Genomic DNA, 19,235 nt, shown 5'->3' with positions numbered 1-19,235 from the left:
TTCTAGGACATCACCGTTAACATTTACGCGATCAACATCCTCATAACCTTAATCTTGGAGAGCTTGTTCGACACTTCCTTGGTGGTTTGGTGACTCAAAGAATGGCAAGGTCTGCCTTGAGGTAATGAGGTTATAACCGAGGTGCGTCTATAGTTGGTTGAAAACTATTTCCAAACCCCCTATTACATAATTGTAGCGGAATGATCATATTGATTTGTGACACCTATTTTCAAGGACTACATTCATCGATTTTCAATTTTAGGGACCATCTTAATGGTGTAGGTCAATTTCAAAGACCATCTTGATGGTATGGCACTATCTGTGATAAAAACTCGTAAATCTTATGGGGCCCATTTATGTGCTGCATCAGCACTTAACAGAATTTTTAACAGAATTATGACAGAAGGACCACATTGATTTGTGACATCTATTTTCAGGGACTACATTTATTGATTTTCAATTTTATGGACCATATTGATGGTAAGGGTAAATTTCAGGGACCATTTGTGATAAAACCCCCTTTTTTTTTACATGCATTTTGCCAACACTTTGCCTACTATTTCGGAATAATTTAGAAGCGAGGTTAGTGTCGGGGCTAACATCAATGTTTTGGCATGCCAAGGTTAACGTGTCAAAGTGTTAGAAAAATGCATGGCATGACAAGCTAACCCTCGCATCGTGGCATGCCAAAACATCGTCGTTGGCCCCTGACATGACACGCGTCACAAATTGTCGGCATAATGCATGTCATGACACGCCATGCATTTTGTCAACAATTCGCGAGGCTTGTTCTGGTGTGCCACGATGCGAGGGTTAGCATGTCAAGACAAGTCATGGCTATGCTAATGCTCTCATTATGGCACACCAGCATTTTGCCAACACTTTGCCTACTATTCCGGAATAATTTAGATGTCGGCAATCACGGGCGGAGCCACCCACAAGGCTAAGACGGGCTATGGCCCAGGGAGGTTTTCTGTAAGTGTAGTGCTATCTACACATCCATTTTTATTGCTCACACATCCCTCTCAGTTTTCGGCTTTCGGGTCGAATGAATTGATGAAGATCAGTGGCAAAAAAATCAATAAGAGTGTGTGAAAAACATTATCCTTTTTTAACTCATGCTTTAATGACTTATGTTAATGCATGTAGCCTATATAGCTCACTCAATTCCAATAAAGGTTATTATTTTATGTCTATTTAGTAAAGGATAGGTGATAAATAATACTTTTCATGCTAAAAGTAATAAATTAGTTCTATCTCCCTCCCTCGCTCTATCCTATTCGTTAAAGAAAAAAATCACTTACCCTATGCGGTTTAGCCTCTGTACTTCTTACTCAAGAAAATAAAAAGAATTTTCTTTTAGTTCACAACTAAATCTCTATCTCCGCAATGCCTTTGTTTTCGTTCCAATTTTCCAATGAATGTAACCATTGGTACCTTCTTAATCTTTTTATTTACTTATTCTTGATTTATTTAGTATGTTCATTATTTATATGGTCCTTGAAGTTGTCGGTTAGGGTTATGATTGTGAGAATTGTTTATATTACATTGTTCTTCTTTTATATTGATTATTATATAATTCTATATAAGACAAAAATAAACATTTGATTTTATGGTACTAATTTGAGTTAGCCCACCCAAAAAAAAAAAAATCATAACTCCGTCCTTGCGGCAATGCATATCACGGGATCCTAATTCCATAACATTCCCATCGCATGCCAAGCATGCAAAACGTCAACAAATGTTTGCTATGACAAGTCAATAAATAATGACGTAGAAGTTGAAATTTGAGACGGCGACCTACGATTTCTAGCAAAGACTTGAATACGTAAAACAGAACATTCCAGTTGAAGAATGTGTAACATGTAGCCGTGGAATAAAGACAAACTAATGTTGATTCAGGCTGGATTAGCTGCCGATTATATGAAACGAAAACTAAAATTTCTCAATTTTTCTCCTTACCTTCTTTTTTTTTTTTTTTACCAAAGCGATATTAATGTTTAGCAATAAGGTGCATCGTATATATTTACATGTCCACATTTGGCCCAATAATTTATTGCAAATATAAATAATGCTTCTTCTGTTTTCATAAAAATAATCAACAAAAATATTGTTAATTATACATCAAACTAGCGTGGGAAAAAAAAATTCCAACTTCGTTCTTGACTATAAAAACTTGTAAACAACGCGTTCAACAAATGGAATGATGTGGAGATATCTTTCGTATATTCAAAGAGAGATCACTTTCCAAATGTCATTTTCTTTCAAATGTAAGGTAATATTATTTTGTGCCCAATAATTTATTGCAAATATAAACCACGCTTCTTCTGTTTCATAAACACAATCCAGAAGATTATTGTTAATTATACATCAAATTGGCGTGGGAAAAAATTATACAACTCCGGTTTTGACTATAAAAACTTGCAAATAACTTGTTTACTAAATGGAAATGATATGGTGATATCTTTCATATATTCAAATAGAGATCACCGTCTGAATGCCATTTTCAAAAGTGAAATAATAACATTTATACTTTTGTGAGCAGCGCTGCCTCTTTTCTCCAAAGCCCATTATAAAAACGTAACAGTAGCTCATGTCAGTAGATGGGCCTGAGACAGGCGAGAAGCCCAAGCACATGTCAAACACAAGCCTAGAAGAAGACCATCGCTCGACACGTGTTGCCGAGCGGCTTCAGCCACCGCCTCAAAGATTTGTCGACCACTACCTCCTCACGCAATTACCCGAGAATTAGGCCCTGTAGGCCCAGGTGTCGAAGGAAGAGAATAGATTACAAGCAGATAAAGGGCTGAGATCGCGAGAAGGCAGAAAGGATGACATCAGTAGACGGAGGGATTTTTCAAAGTGATCGGCACACGATGGTACATCACATGTCACTATACAAATAATGGAATATATGTGTTAAAAAGTTAATAATTTAAAAAATAAAATTTCTCACCATTTACATAAAAACACATGGTATATCATCTATGTTCCCGTCACGATAAAAAAAATTTCTCCCGCAGACGGGCATTTGTCAGCAAACAGACAGGCCACTACATAATGGAGGAGGGAAATCTGGAAGAAGGGCTGAAGAGGCAATCGAAGGAGAGAAATTAAGGGATTCCGTAGGTCATCTCTTGTCCAAACCCCGACACTCAAATATGTCAATGCTTTCTTTCATCCTCTCCTTGTTAAAGCTCTTCACCACCACGCTCACCCTTTCTCGTATGCCCACCTCAGACAAACCTTCATACAAGCAGGCAGGCACAGCGTTGGAAATTTACAAGCCTTCAATTAATATTTCCTGATTCATATCATATCTAGTTAGACATAGAATTTCTATTTTATCAAAAATAAAATAAAAATACAATGTGCGGTCAGATCAAATAGCTAAGTACGTTTGTATCTAGGCTTTTTAAGGTACGTACCAGGGCTAGGGTTTTTTTTTTGCTTCTCATTGTCCCCCAAGGTGCTCCAGTTCTCCCCAGTGGAAAGTAGCTGTGATAACTATACCCTTGCTCTCACAAAACTCCATTAGCTTCTTCTGCTGCCACACCGGGTTCATCTCCACCTAATTATTAATTGAAATTAACATGATTAATCATTGATTTAATCGTTACTAATCTTGCCTCAACAATCATACATAGGAGTTTTTGGTAATTACTTGGTTAACCACAGGGGGAATTTCAGCTGTGGAAAGCAAGATTTCGAGCTTCTTGCATGAGAAGTTGCTGACTCCTATGAACTTTGTGAGGCATTCCTCCATGGCTTCCCATATTGACCTAAAATCCGTGGGAAGAAGGTCCTCTTCCTCTTGGTTAAAAGGATATTCACTTCCCGGCTTCAAACTCACCGGAAAATGAATCAGATACAGATCAAGGTACTCCAACCCTAGATTCCTGCATGCATAAATGGATACAAACTGTTGAAATGGGCACCATACGTATGCATCTGAATGTATGCTTTTAACTTTTCACCATACATAGGTGCGTGATGTGATGTCCTTTTCGTTTGGTTTTTACCGATCACATTATATATCTGCATGGCAGTGGCCACTATCTCTCTCTCTTTTTATCTCCAAAACCCCATAAATAGAATTAAACAAAGGAGTTTTCTGTTGTGCTCCATAGTATCAAATACTTAATTAGGGCTTTCTAACTGTTAGATGTTTGCACAAATATACAAAAATGATTAATGATGACTTTCTAACTGCCCGAGTTGCACCCCTACTTCCCATCCACTGCATAGGTTAAATAAATTAGTTTAGAACATCGCTTGTATAAAAAAATTAACTATTATTCACGACGTTGTGAGAAAATAGCTATCCAATTGAAAACAATCAAGCCACTTGGTACTACGGTCTAGTGGTATTCTTCTTCACTAGTTAGTGAGTAGTCTTTTTTTTTAGTATAAATAATATCGTTTGTTAAAAAAAAACAATCAAATATAATTTCTAGTTATTGGTTTTTCAAATTATTAGTGTTTTTTTCAGTCAGTAATATTGGGTTTGCTTCCATAAATTCAAGTCCAATCGCAGTTTGTAGTACACCAAATTTAAGCCCAATGTGAAGATCCATTACCATGATTTCCTACTGGATTAATTTACCTGTCTGAAACTGTTATAATCTCAGAGAGAGTTACTGTTAATTATCTCGTGCAAAATGATTTATCTCCTGTAACATTCGTCAGGCTGCAGGCATATAGTTTATAATCTAATATAGTTCGAATTAAACCACAAATACACCTTTAATTATTTATCGACATGCTTTGGAATCTATCGATATGATTTGTCCGTTTTGAATGGACTTATTATTTAGCATTTCAACAGATAAGCTTGTCCATAACATATGATTACAAAAGGCCCCACCAAGATCTTCATGCTGATCAAATCCCACTAGTTACATATTTCATCTGTTTTCAACCAAAAACCTCATTTTTAATTACCTAGAACTCCCTTGTAAAATAATCACAAGTTATAAATTTACAAGGATCGTATTTAGGTGAATATTGACAGGGAATGGATTTTAGATAAAGGAATGCTAGCAACATTTTTATTCGACTATTTTTTGCTCTTCTTCTCATTCTTTAATGTTGAATGGTAATTCAAACTGTCTATTTGTTAGGTCGTTCTTTAAGATTATTTCTACAAAAGTTAACTAAACTGATAGCATTAGTCATCTAACACTTATCCAATAAATGAACGAACTATGTTTCTCATTAAACAATAGACTTTTGGTATAAAACCAAAATTGTTTAGTGGAATGATAAAACTACATATATTTTAGTTTGTTTTTTGCAAATTAATCTTCAAAAAATGTCCTAAAAATTAAATTGTTTCATTTATCGAATATCGTTTTAAAATGAAAATGAAGGTGTGAAAATCACGAACTATACTGAAAATATTAGCAAAGTAGTATTGGGGTGTGGCTTTTGATGCGAAAGGGTTTGTACAAATGTAGAAATAAAGGTAAGACCAATTTGTCGTTGATGGCACGCCAAAGGATCCCTGACTCAGATATTACTTCCCACTAATTGTATTTTTACATCATCCAAATGATTGGTGGTGACCCCCAAGAACTACCACATCCCTTCAATTTTGTCGCTCCAATTTCAATTTCAATTTCCTCTTTCTTTATGTGAATATTTGCCAAATATTAGGATTAGAAAAAAAAAATTGCAAAAAAAAAAAAGGAGAGGAAATCCTATGCAAATGATGAAGACGATTCCCTTGGCGTGCAAGTCTTTGTTGGGGTAAAAGGTGTTTTTAAGTTTCATGGCTTTTGATGGGATGGGGAATTTATCATTTCATGGACAGTCAAATATTGCCTAAACTTGAGACAGGCTTAAACTAGTATGATTTATCGAGTGTACATTTTCGTTTTGTTTCATTTTTCAGCTGATAGAAGTATGCGATTCATTGTATATTAAAAATGCATTAATCACAATACAAGTAACTAAGAATTACAATAAGACATCGAGCTGACAAAAATTAATGACTTGAACATATAACAAGTTACTGTTAAATAGAATATAGATTCGTTTTTGTCTCAAAAGTGGTCAGGCTCTATCCACTACAACTGTAAAAAGGTTAAAAGGGAAGGGTTTTTCTCCTCAAAGTTGACCAAGCTGTGAAGGTTTATACCCAAAACAAGAGTCCCATTTTTCTCTTCAGGCTCTGATCCAGAAGTGTTCTACAGTTTATGACGGCCTTTCCACTTGCCTAATTGCCCTCGTTGCTGAGAGCACACTGAGAACGACAACCGAAGTGATTTTCGCATTATTTTTTCTCTCACCACACATCGATTTCTATTTATTTTCAATGATCAGATTAAATAAATTAAAATAATAAATAATACAGTGGTGTTTAGAAGAAAAAAAAATAGTGAATGAAAATCATTTCCTCATTTATACCGAACGGAAAAGAAGCAAAATCGAATAATGTTAAAAACGAAAACAAAAGTTTTATATAAAAAGGGCAAATTGGGGCACTAATTATAAATTCAATAATTACAGATTCTAAGACCTTTAATTACGGTCAAAATGCAATCCTCCAATATCATTAGTTGTCTATGTATATTTTGAAGTAAGTGGATTTCGTATATTTTGAAGTTAGTGGATTTCGATGCTTCCCAGTTCTCTCATTGGCTCTATGCCTTCAAAGAATTGGGTACAAAAATGTTAAGAGGCACCAATCTGCTTCATTTTATGTGCTCATCTATCCCACGCTAGGATAAGACCATTTTCGGAGTGAGGCAAAGGCTTTTCTTTACTTTTTTTTTTAGAATTATGCTTCCATTAGTCGCCTAAATTATCATAAAATTCAATTACTTCAGCAGCTGACAATTACTTAGTTGTGCAAATGTCGTGATCCAAGCATTGCTCTTCTTTTCATAAAGTATGGGCATTGAGGGATCATCGGTTGTGGTCTCCTACCTTACCACAATAATGTTGAGATACCATCATTAATCAAATGATTGATGTGAAGTGCGCAGCAATGAAATACTACCATCCAACCAGTTAAAATGTAATTTCACTTTTTTTTTCCCTGTTTCATTTTGCCGTTCATACTAAAGATCATTATACAAAATTGATCATCACTTGTTAAATTTACCACTCATCGATTACTCTTGGTTAGTCACGAGACACGCACTAACAACTAATAATCTTTGCTTTGTTATTTTATTTTAAACAAGATGATATTTTAAACTACTTTAATCAACAAAGGAAGAAATTCGAATTTGAGTGCAAAAGAATATACATTATCCTAATTAACTGACCTAGCGAACATCTATGATACAACAATGGAAACTTTAACAAAAAACCTCAAATACTATTCATTTTAACGAAAAACAACATTTTTACACTAAAAATTCAATTCTGGTAGTGTTCACTTTACCATTTATTTTGTCTTTCTTGTTAAAACTCAAAGTTTTCAAGCTATTTTTATTAGTTTTTCTTATAACGATAGACAATGTTGTCAATTATTTAGTTTGTTTGAGGCCAGTATGATGGATGGCTTGAAAGATCATCATAATATAGGCAAGCAGTAGGATGGTGGCTGACTTTACATATCAGAACCCAAGAGAAGATGAATCATTCCATCAACTGTCAAAGTTAAACAAAGCACAAAAATGGTCCCAAAAACCAGCCATAAAGGTCATTACTTTAAATTCTGAGATTAAATGGTTTAAAAACTTTAAACCAATCCAATCCGGGTTGGAGAGGATGAACATTATTTCGAATACGATAAAGAAAAGCAAAAATTGGAGGCATCATAACCTCCCATGCCCAATGCCATTAACCCACAGACGGCAGTGATGATGTTGCCTCCTCCTGTATCTGTGCGTGGGCCTCTCTCTGTTTCTCCTCACTCCCTTCCCTCCTCTCTACATTTTTATCTTAATCATTCCTTCTCCTTCACATTTCAGCCCTTGGTCCCACACTACTCTTACCTTCTTATTCCCTGAAAAATTTCATCATTCATCAAGTATATACAATCATGTATCGATCTCTTGTAACAATCTCATCTTCCTTTAGAAATACTATAAAACCACACTACACTGGCCATCAAGTGGATGAAACATATGCAACAGCATCAGCATGACAGTGGAATCCCCATAGGGACTCTGTGTGTGTGTGTGTGTGTGTTACATATATAGCTCATTTCACATTCCTACTAGGGAACATTCTCACGCTCACTGACAGAAAGTGGCTCTTGATTCACATACACAGATCAATATTATTTATTTTCTATATATATATATATACACACTATTTTTTTAATATATATCGCCGATCTTAGATAGAACTTGTCTGTAGAATGTGGATCCTACCCCTTCTGAGTCTCTGACCAAAAGTCAAATCAATCTCTCACTACATTCTCCTCAATCTCTCTCTCTACAGTTGATGCATTCTCCTCAATCTCTCTCTCTACAGTCGATGGTACCCAAGAACCGTATAAGTATAAACCCACCACCAACCTCAATCCAACTCCCTTCTTTTCTTATTCCTTTCCACTTTCCATTCTTTCCATTTTATTAAACACAGAATAAAGCAACTCCTTTTCCTAAAGCTCCCTCCTTTCCTTTCCCACCAACATTTTCCCATCATACTCACTCACTCACACCCCTCTCTCACTCTACACATTGCGCTCTCTCTCACTCCTCTCTCTCTCTCTCTCTCTCTCTCTCTCTCTCTAAATTGTCTTCCGGAGAAATGAAACTTGTTTCATCAATGGAGAACTTCAATCCAGTTCAGTTTTTTCTTCATCTTTCTGCAGTACTTGTATTGGTAGGACTTCACCTTGTTTCTGTTTCCACAGCTGACCAACAGGTCACTGCATCGATCAAAACCGACGCAGTTTCTCTTCTCAACTTCAAAAAGATGATTGACAAGGACCCGAATGGTGTGTTGTCCGGTTGGAAGCTCGGCACCAGTCCATGCAGCTGGTATGGAGTTACATGCTCCATGAACCGGGCAACTCAGCTCGATCTTACCAGTTGTTCTCTTGTTGGTACAATCTCTTTTGAACCCTTGGCCTCTCTAGACATGCTTTCTGTCTTAAATCTGCCTTCCAATAAATTCAGTGTAAACGCTACCTCTTTGCTTCAACTCCCATCTGCTTTGAAACAACTCGATTTATCGTTCAACGCACTTTTCGGTGTTCTTCCTGAGGGTGTTTCCTCAAAATGTCCAAATCTTGTCTCTGTGAATCTTGCTTTTAACAACTTAACCGGCCCTCCACCCAATGATCTCTTACTGCATTCCGACAAACTTCAAACTCTCGACATCTCTTACAACAATTTCACCGGGTCGATTTCTGGTCTGATAATTGAGAAATATTCTTGCCCTTCTTTGTTGCAGCTCGATTTGTCAGGAAACCGTATAACGGGTTCCATTCCCATGTCCTTGGCAAACTGCACCAGTCTCAAAACTATGAGTTTATCGACCAACAATGTGACAGGCGAAATCCCAAGATCGTTCGGGCAACTCCGCAGTCTACAGAGATTGGATCTTTCTCACAATCAGATAACCGGTTGGATACCTCCTGAATTAGGAAATGCATGCGGTTCGCTTGTCGAACTTAAGCTTTCCTTTAACAACATTACCGGCCCAATTCCAGCCTCTTTCTCCTCGTGTTCTTTGCTGGAGGCTCTCGATCTCTCCAACAACAACTTAACAGGCCCCTTGCCAGATTCTATCTTTCAGAACCTCACCTCCTTACAGAGCTTGGTGTTGAGGAATAACATCATCACTGGATCGCTTCCGGGCTCCATATCAGCTTGCAAGAGCCTACAGGTTATAGACTTGAGCTCTAATAAAATATCTGGCGTCATCCCACCAGATATATGTCCCGGGGCCTCCTCACTTGAGGAGCTGAGAATGCCGGACAACCTCATTGTAGGCGAAATTCCTGCTCAACTATCACAATGTTCTCAGCTGACGACGATCGATTTTAGTTTGAACTATCTCAACGGCTCAATTCCAGCTGAGCTCGGGAAGCTGGAGAATTTGCAGCAGCTAATAGCATGGTACAATGGCTTAGAGGGGAAAATCCCACCAGACTTGGGAAAGTGCAAGAATCTCAAGGATATTATTCTCAACAATAACCATCTGAGTGGTGAAATCCCAGTTGAATTGTTCAGCTGCAGCAATCTTGAATGGATATCACTCACAAGCAATAAACTCAGTGGTGAAGTCCCAAAGGAATTTGGCCTTTTGACACGACTGGCGGTTCTACAACTTGGGAACAATAGCTTGAGTGGCAAGATACCAGGAGAGCTTGGAAATTGCAGCAGCTTGGTTTGGTTGGATTTGAACAGCAACAAACTCACCGGAGAGATCCCGCCTCGACTTGGGAGGCAGATCGGGGCCAAGGCACTGAGTGGAATTCTCTCCGGCAATACTTTGGTGTTTGTACGGAATGTGGGGAACTCTTGTAAAGGAGTGGGAGGCTTATTAGAGTTTGCGGGAATCCGACCTGAAAGGCTTCAACAGGACCCAACATTGAGGACTTGTGATTTCGCCAGATTGTACTCTGGCCCTGTCCTGAGTCTCTTTACAAAATACCAAACACTGGAGTATCTTGATCTATCTTACAATCAGCTTCGCGGGAAAATCCCGGAAGAAATGGGGGACATGATTGCATTGCAAGTTCTTGAGTTATCCCACAACCAGTTATCGGGTGAGATTCCTGCATCACTTGGCCAGCTCAAAGATTTAGGGGTGTTTGATGCATCACACAACAGACTGCAGGGTCACATCCCTGATTCATTGGAGAACCTATCTTTCTTGGTGCAAATTGATTTGTCCAACAATGAATTAACTGGCGAAATTCCCTCGAGGGGTCAGCTGAGTACGCTTCCTGCTACCCAGTATGCTAACAACCCTGGACTCTGTGGAGTCCCATTGCCTAATTGCCAGAGCAGCAGTGACCAACCAGACACCACTCCAAGCGATCAGGATGAAGGCAAACGAAGCCGAAGGCCATCGGTTGCATCATGGGCTAACAGCATTGTTGTGGGGGTTCTGATTTCTCTTGCTTCTGTCTGTGTTCTGGTTGTGTGGGCAATTGCAATGCGGACAAGGCGAAAGGAAGCGAAGGAGGTGAAGATGCTTAATCGCTTGCAAGCATCCCATGCGGCATGGAAGATTGACAAAGAGAAAGAACCCTTGAGCATTAATGTTGCCACTTTCCAAAGACAGTTGAGGAAGCTCAAGTTCTCCCAACTCATTGAGGCAACCAATGGCTTCTCGGCAGATAGTCTTATAGGGTGTGGAGGTTTTGGGGAAGTGTTCAAGGCAACGCTGAAAGATGGATCAAGTGTTGCAATCAAGAAACTTATACGGCTGAGCTGCCAAGGTGACCGTGAATTCATGGCCGAGATGGAAACTCTGGGGAAGATCAAGCATAGGAATCTCGTGCCTTTATTGGGTTATTGTAAAATTGGTGAAGAGAGGCTGCTAGTATATGAATTCATGGAGCACGGAAGCCTCGAAGAAATGCTCCATGGAAGAACAAAGACACGTGACAGGCGGATGCTAACATGGGAGGAAAGAAAAAAGATTGCAAGAGGTGCAGCGAAGGGACTGTGTTTCCTCCACCACAATTGCATCCCTCACATCATACACAGAGACATGAAGTCAAGCAATGTATTATTGGACAGTGAATTGGAAGCAAGGGTTTCTGATTTCGGAATGGCAAGGCTCATAAGTGCTCTTGACACACACTTGAGTGTAAGCACTCTTGCAGGCACTCCTGGTTATGTTCCGCCTGAATACTACCAGAGTTTCCGCTGCACTGCCAAGGGTGACGTCTACTCATTTGGGGTTGTCCTCTTGGAGCTTGTGACTGGAAAACGCCCAACAGACAAGGATGATTTCGGGGACACTAACTTGGTCGGATGGGCGAAGATGAAGGTGAGAGAAGGGAAGCAGATGGAAGTGATAGACCAAGAGTTACTTTCGGTAACTAAAGGAACTGATGAAGCAGAAGCAGAAGAAGTGAAAGAGATGGTGAGGTATTTAGAGGTGACACTTCAATGTGTTGACGACTTCCCATCAAAGAGGCCTAACATGTTGCAGGTGGTGGCCATGCTGAGAGAGCTGATATCTGGATCAGCAAGTGGAAGCAGTAATAGCGCTTGAAATTTTGAAACATGCCCGTGTTTCTTGTATGTTTATCGATCAATATCATCATCGTTAAATCGTTGTAAGAATATTATAACGTTTGTAAGAATTTGTTGATCAAAATCGATATCAAAAAAAATTTCTTGTACGTAGTTTGCAAATATTTATCTTCTTTTAAAGCATTAGAAATTGCAAAAGTTTGGGAAGGAATAAATTTGCACTATGAAGAAAGAGGGTTCTTACTTGCAGGTTCAGTTCGTAAACAGCTTGAGTTGTGCGTGGCGTTTGGCAAACCTTGGACACTGTCGGACAATCGGACTTGCTTGTTTGGTAGGCAAACGTTGGATTTGAGTTTTTGACCCAGAGATTCGGTCTGGTTGGATTTTTTTGGGCTATTCATTTGATTGGTCAACAAATTAAGTCGGGTCAGATGTTCGTCCATTCCATGGGGAACCAATTAGCTTTTTACCAAACTCAAATATTGTGTTTGGGGCCAGTCGTTCGTTCCAAAACTTGGGCTTTGGTTAGGCTCTTAGAAGCTTGGGTTGGGTCTAAATTGATATGGAATCTGGCCCACTTGCAACTTGGGTTTGTAAAATAAACAACAAAAACTGTAGGTGTCTGGCTTCAATACTACGACTCAGTACCCCGGATACTTAAGCCATTAGATTTGATGTTTATAATAATTTAGATCTTTTACTTTTAATCTCAGTCATTCATTTTTCGTACTATTCAACGAATGAATTGATCATTATTGACACGCAACTTTATAAAGCAGGCGTATTGCTTTTCCATCTTATTACCCAACTCGATATCGCATTCCATGTTGGAAATTATTTCCTATATCTATACTACCTATTATTAAAATACTCATTATCAACCAAAAGCTAAAGAAAATGTTATTACACCATTCAATGCATAGTTGAAAAAATACTACCTATTAACAGAAAACTTTTACCAACCAAAAGTCATTGAAGAGACCATTACACTTTTCTATACATAATTGAAAGAAAATATCAAAAATAAAATCATGGGCATTAAAGTAATTTCATAAAAAAAATTGATGTTTTCTTTTTCTTTTCTCACCTACATGACATCAAAACACGTATCTAAGTTAAAAAGAATTAAAAAAAAAAAAAAAAAAAAACCCCTCCCACTCCAACGTTCTTTTTTTCCCTCTCACATTTCTCTCCAACTTCTCTCTCTTACCTCTATATTTTTTTTAAAAATTTGTATTTACACACACAATGTGTAAGCTTCGTCTATGCAAATATATGCTAGAGAATATACATTTATGACTTATTCGTTCTACATTACATTATATGTTTTGGGTGGGCAAACGAACAGTGACTTTATCTCCCTCTCCACCTCTTCTTTTCCTTTGGCAATGACCTTTTCTTCTTTTCCTTTTTTAATGTCTGACTTGCTCTGAGGTGAAATGGAAAGTTCATTGCGGTTGATGTTGGAAAAAGCTTTTGTCTCCATTTATATTTTTTTTGTCATTATATTTAGAGTAATGTTAGGTAAACTAAATTTAGAAACTAAATGATATGTTACTAAAAAGAAAAAAACACGTTAATCAATATTTAAGTAATTTTTCAATCATCAACTTCTATATCATTTAGTTTACAAAATTTAATCTATATATTTAGTTTCTCCATCATTACTTTTATATTTAATTAAACAACTTAAAATGAAGTCTGTAGATCATCTTAAATAATTAAATATATGTCGACACTGAATATTTATAAATAGAGAAAAGAAACTGTTGGTACTAGGGTTCCAATATCTCGACTGAATATATATGTCCACGTTTTCACTCTGTGCAACACGAAAAGGGGTGAACCGGGAAAGGAAAAAGTAACTTTAAAGTAAAAAGAGTGTTCGTAACACGCAAGGGGTATTTTGAAAAGAAACCCTACTGAGGGATGTTAGGACAAAGTTTTTTATCAGTTAAGGATGCAATTATACAAAAGTTTATAAAAGGTTGAGTTATTTTTAATATTAGTTATTTATTTTATGGTAGAATTTTAATTTTTTTATGGTATTAAAGCAAATTAGCATACGTGCAAAGCACAATAGCTACACGTACGTGCTTCACATCATGTGTTGTCAACGTGATATACTTAAAAATTTATCATACATAAGAAGATGTGTGAGAATGTAAGGACGAAGTCATTACATTACCAGTTAATTTCATGATATAACCTCAACTTGTTCAATCTGCCACGCTACATAGCCAATCCACTAGACAAAAAGGGAAGCCAACCATTAAAAGGTGGGAAAGAGGTGAACGTGGTCCTCACTCTCTCTCTCTCTCTCTCTCTCTCTCTCTCTCTCTCTCTCTCTCTCTCTCTCTCTCTCTCTCTCTCTCTCTCTCTCTCTCTCTCTCTCTCTCTCTCTCTCTCTCTCTCTCTCTCTCTCTCTCTCTCTCTCTACAAAGATAGAGAGAGAAGGAAAGAAAAAAAGAAAGAAAGACAAAGAAAAGCTCAAAAGCAAAGAAAGTTAGAAACGGTGATGAAATGGGAACCTCTTTTGAATTTTTCTTCAGCATTAAATTGTGTTTCATTTGTTTCAGAAATTAATGAAAAGGCACTGAGTGATCTGCTGCAGGACGACCCCTCCTTGTTTGAATCCCTGATAAAGTAGTATGTATGTGGGAGTCCAGGTGAGTGAGTGACCGAGCGAGCGAGTGAGGTCGTGTGTGTTCTGTATTGTTTTAGTTGACAGGGACGAGTAACTGAGCCTAACCATTCCAGCAGTGGCACTGAAAAACATGGTGGTCTTTTTCTTACAATTTCTTATAGCATTTAAAAGGATTACAAATGCAGTGAAAACGACCACCCATCTTTCTCTCCTCTCTCTTTTCTCTCTCATTAATTTCAATTTGGTTTCAAGTGTATGTACGTAGGTCAGCTTCTCTGAAAGGTGCTTTCCTTTCATTTACTAAAATGGTCCCAAAACATAATTCCTCTCTCTCTTTTTTTAAGTAAAAGGCTCCAGAATAGTTCGCTTTGGGTTCAGTGCATGGCTTCGTTCCTCTCTCTCTTTTAAGTGATGGTGTATTCTACATGCGCTAATCTACTAAGAATAAGCAGTATTATCCTAACTTGTGAGTATTAGATAAAAGATTTGAATTAATTTGGGTGCAAAGGAGTGGGTGTATTACTTTGACCAATTAGCCTAATTTATAACTACAAAAAAAAGGTGATTTTATTTACATATTTGCTGCCACATTTTCTAATAATAGTGAAAATAAAATGAATCACTTGTACAAAACCATGTGATCTAAATAATCTTATTGATAAGAAATATAGTTCACCAAGAAATGATTTTTCACACACCTTTTTTTGGCTAACCATATATTTGAGTTTGATCTGTTTCGGAATGTTGAATGAATTGAGTATGTAAAGTCTTTTTTCTTCTTGAAACTAAAGTATACATGTACGTATGTATTAATTCACCATTGATTTGAAAGTAAAGCAAATGCACAAGTCATCAGTTTACTCTCTTTTTTTTCTTTTTTTCTTTTTTTTTTTATATATATATCCTTTTTGTAACAAATGAAGGTATAATATAATTATTGAAATATAAATACAAGGACCCAATGACAACACTTCCAACCAATATCCCAAACAATGGTTAGAAATAAAGTGAAGGTCTGTGAGAGGCCTTCAAATAAGCGTTGCATGTGAACGAAAACAAGAAAAACAAAGCAAATACAAAATATTAGGTCATTAATGATAATTATTATGTGGTGTGATCATGATCTCCTTCTCCTTCGGTTGTGGCGGAGGACATGTAACTCATAGCCAGGGATGTCTCATCAGAGGGTCCCACTCCTCCCAGTGCTCCTCCTCCTGCGGCGGCGGAAGCAGCAGAGGCAATGTGAAAATGTTGCTTGCAAGCTTGACAAGTGATTTGCAAAATGGCGGAGCTGATTCTCTTAGTTGCCTGCTCTTTGAGCAACTGAGCCTTCTCCACCTCAGCCTGTGCTTGCTGCCTGATCCTCTTGGCGTTCGCGAACTCGATCTCCGCCATCTCTATCTGCCGTTTGGCTTCTCGCCGGGCGTCTTCCGCGTAAGACTTTTCAGCCACGGCCAACTTCAGCTCCTCACTTGCAAACTCTTTCAACCTGGCCACATCCGATGCGGGCCCAACTCCTCCAAGAGCCGATTCATTCTCATCACCTGGAGAGCTTCTTCTTCTTATTATGTGTGATGAATTATACTTGCTTGATTCATTCTTTTCGTTGTCAAGCTGATCACTTGACGGGGACCCAATCGAGAGCTTCAGATTAGTTGCGTAACCTTTGTCTAAATTTGGCGGGGAAGAAGTATGCGCGTTTGACGACGGAAGGAGCTGAAGTTCCAATATATTTTTATGCACTTGTTGTTGTTGCTGCTGCTGCTGGCGGTTGCAAGAAATATAAGCATTCATACCGTCACGCTGATCGTGATGGTCAGTTGGGTTTGGTCGCACCGGGAGTCCAGCCAATACTACTGGAGCTGCCACATTGTTACTAATGCTGAAATTGGTGTCACTGGAGGGGCTTGTACTCGATGCGGTTCGCGACGAGCAGGCCGCCGGCTGTAATGCTGCCTGTAACTCTGGCAGGACCACGTGTCGGACTGTGCAAGTGTCTTGGTGCTCTATGAAACTTTCCACTCTGAAATCGATCACGACATAGAATTTAGAATGATTCAAACTAAAACTATATTGCTATCATGATTAAAAACATGGTTTTTTCTCGGCGTCTTTAACAATTAACAACAACAACAACAAAAATTAGCCATAAGCGGATAAGCCGTTCGTATATGACATATGTAGGGTTACCAATAAACAATTAATCAATTAGAATATATCATCAGTTAATATATATATATATAGCTAGGTAAGCAAAACAAATCAAATGGGGTAGCCCTATATATTTATTTAATTAATTAATTAAAATATAATGATGACGAGTTTAGTGTGTCCAAAAATAGGTAAATTATATATAATTAATTATTTTTTTGAAAACTTATAAACCGGAAACTGCAGTTTTTGGAAACTGGGGAGCTTCAGCGGCCATGAAAGATAGGATGAGGTCATTTGCCACTGCAGGAATCTGATACCGCACACCATTTGAATTTCAAAGAGAAAAGAACAATAAAATTCATTAATGTTTGAAGAGAGAAAAAGGTAGAGGCTGCTTATAGGATTTCAAGTTTGTTCTTATCTGTAACAGCTGCTTTTTTTGGCAGTGCTTTTAGGGTTTGGATGAACCTATGAAAGAGAGGAGACGATAGCAGCTTATAGCTATGTCCGTTGCATTAAATGATTTGGGATTAGAAAATCCTGTTTTCAGATTTCAGATAATAATTTTGGCCTAGTAGCTAGCCAATTTTATCAACAAATATATCCTTTTTTCAGAAATAATTAAAATAGAAGATTTGGCGATATTAGTTCTCAGTAGATAACAAATTTCTAATATTTTAATTTAATTTAATTTACCTTGAAAAGACCCGGCCGCAGTCACAGGAATGTCCTCTGGTGCCGCAGGTTTTGAGATGTGCTTTGTAATCGGACTGAACGGCGTAGCCTTTGGAGCACTTGTCGCAGACCCACTGCTTGTGGTTGCTGTGTTTTCTTCTGAAGTGTTTTTTGATTCCGACGAGATCGCCGAGGGCGTGGGAGGGGTCGTGGTGGAGGCAGCTGGGCTCCGGGCACACGAACACCCGCTTCTTGATCACCTGATCTTCCGCTAGCTCTCGCTTCAGCAGCTTCCACGGCACCTTGTGTCGCCTCCTGTGCATCTGCAGATTCTGGTCTCTCTGAAATCCCTGGTTGCAGATCTCGCACACGTACCGGTCCGATTCAAGTAGGGTCTTGGGGGACAGAGACACCACTTCTGCATCCGGATCTATAATATAACCAAAATTAATTAAACCATCAATAATTAAGAATTTTAAAGAAAAGGGCTTTGATTAATTAACTGAATTATATTATTTTTACCTGGTGTGCCTGCGGGTCTTCTTTTTCGTTTGTGGGTGGCTCCTCCATTTTCATGGGAGGAAGAAGACGGAGGAGCGGAAGAAAAGGCGGCGGTGTTGTTGTTGTTGGTGTTATCGAACATGGGTGGATTTTTGTGAGGATGTTATGGAGGAGTTTAAGTAAGAGAAGAAGATGACTAAGAATCAATCAATCCCTACATACACACATGTCTGCAGGTGAAGTTGGACTCAGTGGGTTTCAGCTTTACTTTCTTTCATCTCTCTCACAGTCACATATGAGAGAGAGAAAGAGAGAGGAAGAGGAAAAGCTCTTCAATCCACTTTTTCCAAAAGCTTTAAGCAGCTTTTAAAGGCTTTTTAGCTAGGCTAGCTTTTCTTCCATAGACCCTCCACCTTGAGCAGGTAAGGTTGTGGCAAGTCTGTCCTGTTTATAAAAGCTCGCCCCTTTCTTTCTTTCTTTTTTCTGTACAAGAAGGAAGAGATCTAGAGAGTAAAATTAAGAGAGAGAGAGAGAGAGAGAGAGAGAGGAGGTTGGGGCTGGCTGGCTGGGTCTGGGTGAGGGTGACCCAATCACACGATTCAGTGCAGCTTAAAACTGAGAGCCCCCACACACATCTCGGAATTAGACAGAAACAAAAAAACATCCTTCCCGTAAGAAAACGAACAGTCATTATTCGTCACACTGTAATTTTTTTATTTTTTTTGGATCGTCACACTGTAATTGCATGAGGTAATGCATACCCTCTCAGATTACCCTCTTCCACGTGAGCTCTCATCCTCCCCTCGCGTGACCCTCTCTCTCTCTCTCTCCCACTACAGAAACAAAAAACAAAAAAAAACAAGAGGTAAAGTCTGGGATAAAAAAGAAAAAGAAATAAGAAGTTACTGATTAACTGTTCACATGCTCTGGTTAAAATAAAATTAAAAAAAGGAAAAATTAGAATACTCTACATCTTTTCTATAGTTGTTAGATTAAATATTCATCCATTTTAAGGATTTGATTAAGGTGCTTTGATCAATTGCCACCTCAACAATTTTCGATTTATTTAATTTTCATGTCATTAATTTAAATGCACTTATATAGAGGCATAAGGTAGCTTAGCAGCTAAT

At 38.1% G+C, this 19,235-nt stretch overlaps 2 protein-coding genes and 1 pseudogene across 2 annotated transcripts; 1 reads left to right on the top strand and 2 right to left on the bottom strand.

Annotated features, from left to right (window-relative positions):
• Positions 1 to 3,130: 3,130 nt before the first annotated feature.
• On the bottom strand, positions 3,131 to 3,984 carry LOC148692082 ((1S)-1,7-diacetoxy-luvungin A aldo-keto reductase-like; annotated as a pseudogene).
• Positions 3,985 to 8,398: 4,414 nt separating this feature from the next.
• LOC137738267 (serine/threonine-protein kinase BRI1-like 2) lies at positions 8,399 to 12,277 on the top strand. The gene has a single exon (XM_068477896.2). The coding sequence runs from the start codon at positions 8,716 to 8,718 to the stop codon at positions 12,145 to 12,147; it is 3,432 nt and encodes a 1,143-aa protein (XP_068333997.2). The 5' UTR covers positions 8,399 to 8,715; the 3' UTR covers positions 12,148 to 12,277.
• Positions 12,278 to 15,680: 3,403 nt separating this feature from the next.
• On the bottom strand, positions 15,681 to 18,732 carry LOC137737307 (protein indeterminate-domain 14). Its single transcript, XM_068476748.2, has 3 exons — positions 18,127 to 18,732; positions 17,626 to 18,034; positions 15,681 to 16,798 (listed from the first exon to the last, which is right to left on the bottom strand). The coding sequence occupies exons 1-3, from the start codon at positions 18,245 to 18,247 to the stop codon at positions 15,880 to 15,882; spliced, it is 1,449 nt and encodes a 482-aa protein (XP_068332849.2). The 5' UTR covers positions 18,248 to 18,732; the 3' UTR covers positions 15,681 to 15,879.
• Positions 18,733 to 19,235: the final 503 nt, after the last annotated feature.

This window comes from Pyrus communis, chromosome 13 (assembly GCF_041283825.1).
Source record: "Pyrus communis isolate YQ-2024b chromosome 13, ASM4128382v1, whole genome shotgun sequence".
NCBI classification, from domain to species: domain Eukaryota; kingdom Viridiplantae; phylum Streptophyta; class Magnoliopsida; order Rosales; family Rosaceae; genus Pyrus; species Pyrus communis.
The sequence above is the reverse complement of the archived record's forward strand: the minus strand, read 5'-3'. Positions and strand labels throughout refer to the sequence as shown.

Bases quoted from the DNA above. Each gene is read 5' to 3' on its own strand.
- LOC137737307 (XM_068476748.2), bottom strand. From the start codon at position 18,247: ATGTTCGATAACACCAACAACAACAACACCGCCGCCTTTTCTTCCGCT. The intron at 18,035-18,126 runs GTAAAAATAATA...GTTATATTATAG, and splicing joins AAGACCCGCAGGCACACCAG to ATCCGGATGCAGAAGTGGTG. The intron at 16,799-17,625 runs GTAAATTAAATT...GATCGATTTCAG, and splicing joins TGCGGCCGGGTCTTTTCAAG to AGTGGAAAGTTTCATAGAGC.
- LOC137738267 (XM_068477896.2), top strand. From the start codon at position 8,716: ATGAAACTTGTTTCATCAATGGAGAACTTCAATCCAGTTCAGTTTTTT.